General features: G+C 38.9%; 2 protein-coding genes across 5 annotated transcripts in view; one reads left to right on the forward strand and one right to left on the reverse strand.

Moving 5' to 3' along the window:
- Positions 1-9,516, forward strand: TTC14 (tetratricopeptide repeat domain 14). Of its 4 annotated transcripts, XM_080410068.1 has the most exons (12): positions 2-225; positions 304-425; positions 618-817; positions 1,207-1,291; positions 1,373-1,502; positions 2,201-2,353; positions 3,026-3,097; positions 4,367-4,486; positions 4,571-4,693; positions 5,392-5,509; positions 7,484-7,593; positions 8,044-9,516. In XM_080410068.1, the coding sequence occupies exons 1-12, from the start codon at positions 68-70 to the stop codon at positions 9,041-9,043; spliced, it is 2,391 nt and encodes a 796-aa protein (XP_080266194.1). In that variant the 5' UTR covers positions 2-67; the 3' UTR covers positions 9,044-9,516. The 4 variants fall into 4 exon arrangements, 3 of the variants coding, with proteins under 3 accessions (XP_080266195.1, XP_080266194.1, XP_080266196.1); XR_013931779.1 differs by lacking the exon at positions 8,044-9,516 and having other exon boundaries at positions 1-225; positions 5,392-7,026; positions 7,484-7,890; XM_080410069.1 differs by lacking the exon at positions 8,044-9,516 and having other exon boundaries at positions 1-225; positions 5,392-7,890.
- The window catches only part of CCDC39 (coiled-coil domain 39 molecular ruler complex subunit), a 24,851-nt gene continuing 21,131 nt past the window's right edge, over positions 8,967-12,686 (reverse strand). The window contains exons 17-20 of the mRNA XM_080410060.1: positions 11,958-12,098; positions 11,624-11,800; positions 11,294-11,382; positions 8,967-10,671 (exon numbers count right to left, since the gene is read on the reverse strand). Coding sequence (XP_080266186.1) covers positions 10,506-10,671; positions 11,294-11,382; positions 11,624-11,800; positions 11,958-12,098 — 573 coding nt within the window. The 3' untranslated portion in view covers positions 8,967-10,505. The remainder of the gene's footprint in view (positions 10,672-11,293; positions 11,383-11,623; positions 11,801-11,957; positions 12,099-12,686) is intronic.

Here is a 12,686-nt window from a genome sequence, read left to right on the forward strand (position 1 = left end):
TGCGCGTTGCCGGGGCGCCGACGCAGGGTGTCGGGTCGCGGGTTCCTGTTCCGGGCCCGGCGACGGGATGGACCGGGAGTTGCTGCGGCAGGCGCTGAGCTACCACGGCCCCGCGCTGCTCTCCCTGCTCCGCGCCGAGCAGCACGACAACCCCGACTTCCGCGGGCTGCTGCCGCCGCCGGGGACTGCCCTGGAGCCGCCCCGCGGGGCCCCGCCGGGCGCCTGGTGAGGGGCGGCGGGTGGGGGCCGCGGGCGGGGCCGCCGGGGCTCTCACCGGATCTCACCGGCTTCTTCTTCTTCCAGGAAAGAGGATGCGAGCCTGGACCTCGAGATAAAGCGCTTCATCGCCAAAAAAGCCGACCTGCTGTTCGCCCACTCGTGGAAGCCCAACGGGCCGCTGGCCGACGTGATTGAGGAGAATGAAGGTCAGGCCGCGGGCTGGCGCTTGGCATTAGCCCCCCGTAAAACCAGGGTGGGGATGTCGCCTGCTGCTTTTTACAGGCTGTGCACAAATCGCCTGTTAGTCCGGTTACACCAGGTTTTCAGTGTTTCGCTATCGCCGGGTGTTTTGCGGTGTGCCTTGGCTGCTGTGTGACTGTGTGTGCCTTGCGTTGCAGAGTGTTACGCTGTCATGCCTCCCCTGGAGCGATTCATGGAGGTGCCCAGGGAAGAACGAAGAGAATTATTTTTTCAAGACATCGAACGTGGTGATATCGTGATCGGGAGGATTACATCTATTCGTGAATTTGGCTTCTTCATGGTGTTGATTTGTCTGGGCAGTGGTCTCATACGGGAAATTTCAGATTTAGAAATCACAGTAAGATACGGCGTTGATCATTATTTTGTTCTTGTTAAGTAGAAGCTTTTTAATGTATTAGCTGTTTCTTGTATCTCTTAATGGAGTGGTATATATAAAGGTGAAACTGAACCGTGGGATGGTGGGTGGCGTCTGAACCTGTGGACAGCTCCTGATGCTCTGCTGAGACAGCACATGTTTCCTTTTATGACCCATACTCAATAGTTATTGCTTTGGAGTTGAAAAGTTTATCATTTATGGGTGCATAAATTTTTATTTGAACCAAACCATGCTTTTAACTATCACGGTTGTGCTGTGCATGGAGGCTAATCTTCTGGTTTAATCTTGGGGAGCAAAAACCAAACAACTTCTGGCTTTGGTCACAGTATTCCTGCTTTTTTCTGTTGCAGGCTCTTTGTCCTTTGAGAGATGTGCCTTCTCAAAGCAACCATGGAGATCCTTTATCTTACTATCAAACTGGAGACCTTATTCGAGGCAAGTAACTACAATAGCTGTCAAAAATCTGTTTTGGGTTTGAGACACTTCTGTAATTTTATCTTAACTTTGGTTTTGTAGCTGCAGTCAAGGATGTTGATCGTTACCACGAGAAGCTCACAGTGTCACTTTACAGCTCAGCCCTTCCACCCAATCTTTCCAGTACAAAACTAGGCGTAATTACTTCAGATGACTTCCCATTACATTATAGGTAATACTGCACTGTTCAGCCGTACTTGCTAGGTGTATTCAGTGTGTCTGAAGAGCGGCTTTGACAAAATTTGACATTTTTTTTCTTTAAATTTGTCGACGGTGTTTCTGATTTAATTGGATGATTACATAGATCTTGTTCATCTCTTTAACATGCTTGTTTGTGGATATGTCATGTGTGGTTGGTCTTTTAGCATCTTTCCTTAAATGTAAGAAAAGCAAAAATCAGTGTGAGGTATCTGTCACTGTGGGACCTTGTTAATGAAAATAAAAAAATAAAACAACAAAAAAAGCCCTGCTCCCCCCCCCCAAAAAAAAAAAAAAAAACAAAAACAACAACCAACCCAAAACACACAACCAAGAAACAAAAACCTTGGGAGACTGGAATATGAAATTCTTACATTTTTAAAATTGTTCTTAGAAGACAGAAGGACACAGCTATCTGTAATTTTTATAATGTTTTTGTATGTCCTGGAGATAAATAGATGGGTGTCAAAATATATTTCAGAAGCTCACTTAAGTTAAAGGATATAAGGGTTGCTAACTAGTGGGAAAATATATGTCTGTAAAAGAGAACAGCTTCTGAGCAGTGATAAATATTGGTATAGGCATTTTTATTTTAAACATAAGCATCATAAAATAGAGTATAGCATCTGTGAGGTTGTGTTTATGTACACTGGCACTTTTATTTTTTGTAAGGCGAAGCATGGAAGTTGCTAATACAGCAGAGACATTTGAAGAGGTTTTGCATCGTTCCCCAGGATTTGCTAATCCATCATTAGTTGAATATTTAGCAGAAAAACTAGGACTAAGTGAAACAAATCCACCGTCGTTGATGAGAAGTCTTCAAATGTAAGTGATTTTTACATTATTCCTATCCTATAGCTTTGTGGAGATTACTCTAATCCTTTGAAATAGACTTGTGAGCGGAAGTCCTAGACCACTTCAACCTTTTTCGTTTTGATGTGCATGACTGCAGCTTACATGTCCTTAAATATTTAAAAGCAAACTCCTCTAGAGTAAGAAATCTACATGTGAAATTCTGTAGCTCTGAATAAGAAAGGCATCTTATCACACAAAATGTTTGATACCAAATAGTTCAGGAATTTATTGCTTAGATCTTGTTGACAGCTTTGGATTGAAATGCAGGATGATTAAGTTTTAGTGGTTTTTGTCAGGTGTTTATTTTAGTAATAGATCTGACCACTTTAGTAAAATAGGCTCAAACATACACACCAATTGATGTTGTGAGCCCCCTATGTATTAGGCCCCAAAGCAGGTGTGAATGTGGCATATTCCTGTTAAATGGACTGCAGCTGTACTGGGTCAGTTCAGCACTTCTAGAATGGGTTGGGAAAAACTGGTTTCAGAAATAGGAAAGAATATTTCTGACTGAGTGAGGGAGAGCAGTAAGGCGTTGTATAAATAATATTTCAGCTTGTTTCAGCTGCATTACGTATTCTGAGTTTAATGTTGTAGTCTCAGAAGACCAACTTGATGTTTCTGTTTGTTTTTTCCTTAAAGGAAAAATTTCAGTGAAGAAGATTTTGCCCCTGCATTGAGGAAAAAGCAGTCTGAATCCTGGGCCTTGAAATGGTATGGCAGTACTTGCGTCTTGTCAGAGGTCTTTGTCTGGTCAGGTTAGGTTACAGTTTTTATTTCTTAAACAAAAATAAATGTTGAATCAGTTTTTCCACAGCATGTGTAGTGGTATAACAAGGAAGATCTTCCTGGAAGTAACCCTAACTGCCAAGTGGGTGTGTGATAGTCTCAAGATTCAGTTCCAAAATATGTGTTAAGTTTAAGGGAGAACTTCTCAGAGTATTTATAACTAGCTGGTCCATTGAGATGAGGGTAAGATTTGTTACAATACCAAGTACCCAATTTTCCATGTTATGATTGGGTGTTGAATGACATACTACTACTTGTCCTGCCACTTAAGCTTTGAACTGTAGATTTAACGAGTGGGCTTGCTGTCTTTGAAAAGGTAAATGTGTTTCCCTGTCTGCGTTTGGAACAGCAGCTCTGGATAGGTGCTATTGCTTTTACACTCCGCACTGTCCTTGGGCGTGCTACAGGGTGGGGCAGGCAGAAGTAAGAGACACTTTTTCTCCTAAAAGGGTACATTTTTTGTGGAAAAACTTCTCTTGAATATACTAGTTCAAAAACCAAAATCTGTGTGAAGCATCAGAATTTCTGATTTCTGTATTGACAAGTGTTTTTCTTAAAACAATAGTGTTTTGCAACTTTGATTAATTGCAGAAAACGTTGCTTGTAAGTTAAATCAAATATAATAAATTTTAAATATATTAAATATAAAATATGTTTTATGTTTTCTAAAAAGTCTATAAATAAAACTTCTGAAATTCAACTTATCAGTTCTCTTCCAATAAGTTAACCTATTGGTAAATGCGGATGAAAAGTTTGGGTAATAGGAGATATAAAACTAAAAATATTTGAGTTTGAACTGATTTCAATTTGAACCATCTACCCATCTCACCTCATGCCATTGATCTAATGGTGATTATGGATGGATGTAATTAAGCCTTTTCCAGTTTAACGGTGGTAGGTCGCACACACAGGCTTTTGTGCAGAAAAGCATGCATTTCTAAATGTTCATTCCATAAAAGAAAACCTGTGTAATGTAGTAGTACCATCTGCAGAAACGCTCTGTGGTGCCTTAAGATTTTGGATTAAAGACAATTATGTCAATACCACGTTCATCTGATATGCTAGTGTTAAGTACGTGATAACAAAGGCAAGTTTTATTACCTGTCACTCATTTGGAACCATAATTTGCGAGTATTTAACAGTATAAAACCAATATAGGCTTAACTGTAAGATTTTCTAAATATTTTTCTCCAGTGTGAAGACTGGGGTTGAGTATTTTAAGGTTGGGCGTCACGTGGAAGCTATGAACGAGTACAACAAGGCTTTGGAAATCGATCCACAAAATGTTGAAGCTTTAGTAGCACGTGGAGCTCTGTAAGTCTGCTGGTTTCTTTGGGTTTTGCTACTTTGTGAAAGAGAAACATCACTAAAATCCATGCAACTTTTCTGTTGTTCTAGCTATGCAACAAAAGGAAGTCTGAACAAAGCCATAAGTGATTTTGAAATCGCTTTAGAAAACTGTCCTACCCATAGAAATGCAAGAAAATACCTCTGTCAGACACTTGTGGAAAGAGGCGGCCAGTAAGTGTTGGGGTTGGGGTTTTGTTTGGTTGTTAACAATTTTTCTCATAGTATGTTTTTTTTATTACCATACTAGTTAGGATACAGAATAGCCTTTTTGCTTCCTTGCTTTGTGTTTTAAAAAAATGTCTCTGGAAACGTACCTGCTTGTGCAGGTGCTTATGCTTTCTCCTCTGTCGGAGTTAAAATCCTGGCAAGATATTTGAGGTTTCATCATGGGTACCCTACCAGTGAAAGGGTATCAGGCTTGCATAATGTCTTGTGAAATGTTTGAATATATTCCAATAGGTTGTGTTTGGGGTTTTTTAAAGGAGGGGCTTGTACCAAAATTACGTTCTGTTACTCTACTGAAATACTGATTAACTACTGTAACACAGAATTTTGCTTTTGAATATTCAGGCAATAATTTAATTTCTAACTGTGTTAAGAGGAGAGAGACTGTGATTTTGAAACTGAAATTGAAATTTTAAAGAACAGTATTACTGATGGTGATTAGGAGTTAATAATGCATCAGAAATACCGTTTTACTACTTCACTGAGGTGGGCTAGTATGATAGAGAGGGTCTTGGAGGGATTCCTCAGTGCTGTGATAAGAGTGGTAGTGTCATAGTGGGAATAAGAAAGGTGGTCCTAAAAATATCAAAAAACTGTCACAAATGTGCAACTTAACTGTACATGAACTGTCACTTGAATTTTAGGTTGGAAGAGGAAGACAAGCTACTAAATGCTGAGAGTTACTATAAAAAAGCCTTAAGTTTGGATGAGACTTTTCAGGAGGCAGAAGAGGCCTTAACGAAACTCCGTAAGCATATGCAGGTGATTCTTTACTTTCTCTTCAGATAGTGTTCTCAATGGCAATAAATGAACATCAAAAATCGTGTTAAAGATTTTGAACAGGGAGAGTTTAAGCTGATGGTTTGTCTTATTCTCTGCTTCCCTTCTCTACAGTAGATATTTTATAGTGAGCATTATGGCTGTACCTACCAGAAGAAAGGTACCTCTTGATGACTCCACTGTTTTGAACAGCGTAGTAAAGAAATGCCAAATAGTGGAGACAGGGAAAGAGCGAAGCCTCTCAGCTAAAACAAGGATAAGAATATTGCATCGCACAAACATGACTGATAATGTTAAATTAAAACATTCTGTGAATGCAAACATGCAAAGTGTGAAACACTTGTGCGGTATTTATTTTCCTTCCTTACCATCTTGCTGGTCAGATCCTTGTCGTTTGGAGTAATGATGAAAAGATAGAGCAAGACCAGCCAAAGCTAACTCACAGAAAGATCACGTGAGAGGGGTAATTAAGAGGTAATTTAAAGGAAAACAGCAGGAGGTGGAGGGTGGGTGGGCAGGCAATTTGAATACCTTGGCTTTCTCTGCTGGTTTTTTTCCTCTCTTCTCTTGCATGCAGCTTGTTTCCCAGGTGAGCCCTGGTGGGTCTCTGCGCTGATCTGAGTTGTCTTTTTTTCTTTTATTTACCTCCTCTACTTGTACTGTCTTCCAGAGAGGATCAAAGAGTAAAATAGAGCACTGAGGAACAGGCTTGTTTTGTTCTATGCTTCTGCATGTAAGGAAGTAACGTAGACTCGTGTAGATGGCCTTAATCAACACTTCTTCAGTTGGTGGAGCCATAATGCTGACAGGTTGTGTTGAAAGAAGGGGAAGAGGAGATATGACAATCTCCTTAATAAACTGAACTACATTGTAGGCAAACTGTTGCATGGTATTTGAGCACTACTCATATTTGGCTGCTTTAGAAAGACGTGTTGGCTTGTTAACGTGATAAAGAATGTTCTCAGCAAGTAGCAGATAAATTTTTCTCTTCTTTAGCATTTTCATAGCATAATGGGTCATTGATACAGCAGATAAAAACCCACAATGTTAGCTATGGTTTGGTTTGCATAGCCTTAACTGCAATGAAGGGTTTCTTTTATTGTAACTGTTAAGACAATTCCTAAGTTTTGAAAACAATAATCAGACTTTCTGCGTGCTCTTAGTATCAGCAGAGCTGTTGTTCAGGGCTGTAGATGGCAGAAGTCTGTTCTCTTAAGTAGTTTCAGGATTAATCATCTGATGAGATGCTTTTCTGCATTTACCTGTATTTTAATCCATAAGCCTCATACTATCACTGTTGTGCTAGAATGGCTGAAAAAGCACTGAAGTATGTTTTCCTGTAATACTGATTATGTGTTTTTCTCCAATGCATTTTCTTCTGAATTGGACCGTTGTTGCTGTATCTGACATCTGGTGCTGCTCATCACCCACAAACCCTTGGAACATGATTTCTTACGTAAACTATGCATCAAACTGGTCTGTGAAATTGTTACAAAACGGTTTGTATTCAAACATGGCCAACTTGAATACATTTCAAAATGGGTTCTGCCATGTTTTACTTGTAAACTCCAATAATGATACTTTCTTTCAAACCTATTGGGTTTTTTTTCCCTCTCCTCTTCATATTGGTAATTCTTTGGTTTTTCTTGAATATTCTATCTATGCCTTCTGGCCTTCATGCTTCACGGCGTGCTGGATCACGGGTTCCACTGCAATGGCTGGTCAAATGTATTTTTTTTAATGAAACAAAAACTGCAATATGGTCCTTAATGTAAACCTGATTATAACAATGGCCAATACCAAACTCCTGAACAATATTAATTCTTGATCTGGGAATCCTGGTAAAACATCCCTGGTGTAATTATATATTTGAATGGGGTTGGGGGACATGGGGGAAAAATACCCATGTTAACACTTTTAATGTAATTTTTTTTATGATGCTTGGGTTCAAAAAAGAAATCTTTGGAAATGAGGGAGAAACAAGCTGCCAAAGAAGAGAGACAGAAAGAAAAGAAAGTAGAAACAAGTGCAGAAAAATTGCGTAAGCTCTTAAAAGAAGAAAAAAGGTAACTTGTTATATTCAGTATCCTGATTATGTGGCAATAAGTGCAGATAAGGCTGTGAGCAATCCATTCGCAGACAGTGTGTCCAACAGCAAGCCAGGTAGAACATCTACCTAGGTAAGCTGTTTTTCCTCTGGAATTTTTTTGTGGGTTGTGTCCTTTAATGGAGATAGATGTGGAACAGAAGTCATTTAAAAAATACTTTGCAATGTGAAGTATTTGTGAAGTGTAATGCCATACTAAAGTGGGAAAGATGCCTTTTACAATGAACAATTTGGTGGATTTAATCTTATTTTTTTTTAATAAAGAAATGACATTTGAAATTGTCTGGCCAGCTCAAGCTCAGTTTCCATTCATGCCTTACAGTCAAATCTCAGCTAAATCTGGGGAGTGCAGTTTTGCTTGCTATGTATAATTTTTGCCTGATACTGAAGATTATCTCACATTTTCTAGGTTGAAGAAGAAAAGGAAAGTATCGACTTCCTCCTCCTCCTCCTCCTCCTCCTCCTCCTCCTCCTCCTCTTCCTCCTCAAGTGATTCTTCATCAGATGTATCAGTTTCTTCCTCCTCCTCTTCCTCTGATCACAAGAAACATAGGAAAAAGCGTCGGAATAGATCAGAGTCTGCCCGCAGCTCCAAAAAAAGCTCATCTAGAGCTTCTTCCCATTATAAAGATCAGATTAGGAAAGAGGAGTGGTATTCGCCTCCGGCTGATACCTCTGCTTCTTTTCTTAACCAAAGTTTTGAAGTGGAAAAACTGCTGGAAAGGCAGGACAGCTTAGTGTGTCCAAAAACAGAGGTAAAAGAGAAAGACAGACACTGTTCTTTTTCAAGGACTTCAGGTGATGATGAAGACACTTTTGGAGGTAGGTCTGAAGATTCAAGAGATTCTTACAGTAGTAGCTCCAGAACTCTGCCAGGTAGTAGCAAAACTGAAACATATGGTAAAACGGATAGATTGTTCTCAAGTCGGAGGGGTCCTTCAGGTTCATATCATAAGTCAGATGACAAACCCAGGATGCATTATTTTAGGAAATTCGAAAGGGATGTAGAGGGGAGAAAAGAGCAGTTTAAAAAACATGGCTCAGGTCAAGACAGGTATTACATGTCTCCATCAGGGTCTGACTATTCTGGCAAGTCAGTGGGAAAGTACAGATCATATTCTGGCACCTCCTTACGTGAGGGTGACAAAAGTTACCGTAGTGATAGGCATGCGTTAAGTCAGCATAAAAATGAAAGTGAGTCTAAGAGTAGGAAAAGAAGGTATGAGGAGACTGATACAACAAAGGAACCAGATGAGGAAATGGCTTTAAGTGTTTCAAACCCAGGGCAAAACGATACAGAACAAACAGAAAGCGGTGTTAAAAGAAACCTGCCCCAGAACTTAGTTAACATATTCAATCAGATAGCTGAGTTTGAGAGGGAAAAAGGAAATAAGCAGAAGAAACAATGAAGTACCTGGGAAAACACTGTTCTGATGAGTGTAGTTAAATGAACTTTGATCTGAGTATCTCTTGAGGAAATACATATGAAGAGTGATAGAAATGCAGAATTTTTTCTGTCTTGCAGAATGTCAGAGAACTCTAAAAGACTGTATGGTGGAAAGAGATGAAAGGGTATCTTACATAAAATATCAGTTATTATTTAAAATCTTAAGTTTCCTGTGCTTTTAATTTGGGGTGTTCCGGTACAATATTCTGTTTGATGGTTTGAAATCCTTTGATACCCTGGACTTGTAGTTAGCTGTAACTCACATCAAATCTGCACTTTAACAACAGATAGGTTTTGTTTGGTTTTTCTTGTCCCCTGGAGTACTATTTTGTATCAAACTTAACTTCCAGCTATAGCAAGGGGATAACTGAATTAGTCATGTGCCATCAATATGTATAGCTCATTTGATCATTAAATTTTCTTAATTTTTCTTAATTTTCTGTCTTGATTTTTGTTAATGCTGCTGTTTTGTACTGGTGCGCTTGCTATATATGCTGCTTAAGTGAATGGAACCCTCCGGTATCTGTGAAGGCAAGTATATTACATACTTGAAATGCGTCAAATATCTTCTCTAATGTAAGGGAAAAAAATTAAAAAAAACCAAAACAAAACCCACACAAAACAAACCAACTGAAGTAGAAGAAGAGTTTTAAAAGTGTTTATTGTCTAGGTAAGTTCAAGTGTGGGCCTTTTTGGAGGCCTGTTTTTCTGCTGTTTTCTGTTTGCTTTACAAGTAGCTTTAAGGCAGTGGTTGCGTTGCTGTGGAAAAAGTTACGCACTTCTTACAATGCGATTGCCAAAGATGTTGGCAGAACATGTGAAGGAGCTAATAGCCGGCAGACTACACAATACCAGTTGTACTTCAGCTGCAAGATTTCCAAGTAATTCAGTAGGTACAGGTTAGGTGCAAAAAAAGGTGCTCTGTAATTTTGAATAGAAAAAGCACTGTTTTACTGACTTAAATCATATCCTCTTATATGACCTGAGATGACTATTTGATTAATAGTCGAGGTTGATCTTGAAATTAAGTATGCGTTTTTGTTTCCTGGGCTGCTGCAATGTAATCTAAAACTTACTTTGACAGTGAAGATACCAATTTATGAAAACTAATGGCTCTAACAACTCTCGTTTTCATTATAAGAAAAGCGAATTAATGGCTTCTGAAGCGTTTTGCAGATCTTTAGTTCTCCAACAGCAAAATGAGAAAATAAGTTAAAGGTTAATTTATTTTCTCTAGAACTTAAACCAGATGTTTTATGTAATAGTGTATCGCGTACTGTAGAAGAAAGTTAAAACCTACATAAAGTTCTGATAGAAATTAATGCTAAGATTGCCAATATACCTTGATAAAGAAGTTAAGGCTTCTTAATTGATTAATCTGTAACTTAACTAGTGTGAAGCCTTTACTATGGCCTTCAAAAAAATTACTTAAGTCTTTTTTTTGTGTTTACAATGCTGGAGGTGCTAGCTCTGCTGGGTGGCTCTGAACCGCCAGCAGCCGCTTCTGCAGCGGTGTTGATGGGCAAGCTCAGATCTATGACTGTGAGCGACGGCCTGTGACCGGACCCTGAATTTGTGCTTCTGGAGGATCTGAAAGACAAAACATTGACCCATGAGTATACAGGGAACTCTGTACCTAAAATAAAAGTTGCTAACGGTGGCATACAGTATAAACACTGCTGCTCAGTGGCTCTCTAGGTAAGATCCCCTGCAAAGATTGTTGTAGACATTGCCATTAATTGCTTAAGTAACCTGTGGGAATGTTAATCACAACTGACTCGGCATGCCATATGCACTATTAGTTGAACAGGGGAAGAAAGTATCAGTAAAAGCATACATGTCCGTCTTCCCATTTTAATTAGGAAAGGGAGCTCACACTACAAAATACAAAATGTGGCTGGAGCTCAAACTTGTGCTTCTATATAATGTGAAACCACCTCTTAATTAGAGCATGGTTAGCAAAAATCCATGTAATAATTCTATAATTACTGTTTTATAACTGATGGACGCTGAAGTAAACTGTGTGCTAGAAAAATTAGTAAAGTGGGGCAGTATAAGGAGAAAGTTTTATAGAGTGTTCAGGAAGTAGAGACAAGATTGAGAAGGCCTTTAGGAGTCAGGAATTCTGCCATTTAGGGACTAATTTTACTGGTTTAAACTTTAACTGTAAAAAGCAAAAAAAGCCCCCCAAAACCCCATTTCTTGCACATACCTCGTAGAAGCTAGTGAGCTTTGTGTGGATGGTGATCGAGATCTTTGACTACCACCAGCAGAAGTAATTGTAGGAAGCTCTAAACTAGACTAGAAAATTTAGGGGAAAAAAAAAAAAAGTTGACCTAACGGTTGTATAATAGGACTGGGTATATCAGGAGGGTTTATAATCCTTTGCATTAGGAGACATGTTGAAAGCAGATGAATGCTTTTTTCTGTCTTACAGTAGATAGAATTTATGGTTGAATTTAGGAGTTGCCCTTGAAAGATGCTCATCAGTAGACTAGAGCTACAGATCAAGATTTTGGTGGCAGTTAACTGGAAAGCTCACCTGGTGAAAGTACATTTGAAAGGGTGTAGTTAAATCAGGATTTGCTTCTAGAACATCAGCTAACAATTTGTCGATGGTTCTATTGAAGCTTTTCAATTCACGAAGATCAATGTCTCCTTCCTGTGTTTCTGTGTTAGTTTTCTTCAGAGACTGAATTTCTCTGGAGAGTCTGGAACACTTTTAACACAAATATTTTTAAAGCATTGCTATTATGAAAATGCAACATACTTTCAGAAAGCTAAGCTTTAAATTCTGTGGGTTTTAATTGTGCTATTGTTTATAAACATACTACTGTCTATGAAGTTATTAAGTTGTCATTAATTAATATACAAACCTGTTTTATTACCCTTTCTAGTTTTGGCTTTTGTTCTTCTGTGTCTTTGTTCAGCTGCAAAATAAGAGCTGCTTTTTCCTTCTTTTGCTCTTGGAAGAGGGCCCCCTTCTTCAGTAATACATCAAAATCTTTTTCCATGCTCTGCAAATTCATTTGAACAGTAGTTTTAGTTTATAAAGCAGTTCTGTTATCCTATCTTGTATTATTCGGTGGAAGGGCCTGTTATTGCTACTACTTGTTTCTAAGTGTAGCTCAAGCAATTAGTACTAATTACAACTCAAAACTTTCTGCCTGTCTGTTTAGTGTATGAATACCTGGATAAAGAGACCACCAGGTAGTTTAGATATCCTTAAAAAACCTACTTTAAAGGTACTGTGAATTAAGTTCTAAGTAGGTATTTTCAGATGTGCCTACAAAGGATTGACTTGGCACAGTACCAACTTCCCAGTGCAAGCTATCCTAAGAAAAACAACATTGTTTCCTGTGGTAAGAGATGGAAACCTTTAAGTGGAATTAATAAAATCAGCTCTCTAAGAGTGGCTTTTCTTAAAAAATAAATTAAAAGGCAGGAAAGGGTATGCATTAACACCTCATTATAGCCTAGGACTTATTCCCTGATGAAGATGTGTGTCTCGTTTCAGAGATGCTATTTCTTAAGGTATATGTCTGTGGTGGCAGAATAAGCAATAGGAATGTTTGTTGACCTGTAGCCAGTCACTTGGGGCTTAA

The sequence above is a fragment of the Falco punctatus genome, assembly GCF_963210335.1.
Source record: "Falco punctatus genome assembly, chromosome: 13".
NCBI lineage: Eukaryota > Metazoa > Chordata > Aves > Falconiformes > Falconidae > Falco > Falco punctatus.

What these genes read in the sequence shown, in the direction of transcription:
- TTC14 (XM_080410068.1), top strand. Translation starts at nt 68, where the DNA reads ATGGACCGGGAGTTGCTGCGGCAGGCGCTGAGCTACCACGGCCCCGCG. An exon ending in GGGGCCCCGCCGGGCGCCTG is followed by an intron (nt 226 to 303) that starts GTGAGGGGCGGC and finishes TTCTTCTTCCAG; the next exon opens with GAAAGAGGATGCGAGCCTGG. An exon ending in CGTGATTGAGGAGAATGAAG is followed by an intron (nt 426 to 617) that starts GTCAGGCCGCGG and finishes CTTGCGTTGCAG; the next exon opens with AGTGTTACGCTGTCATGCCT.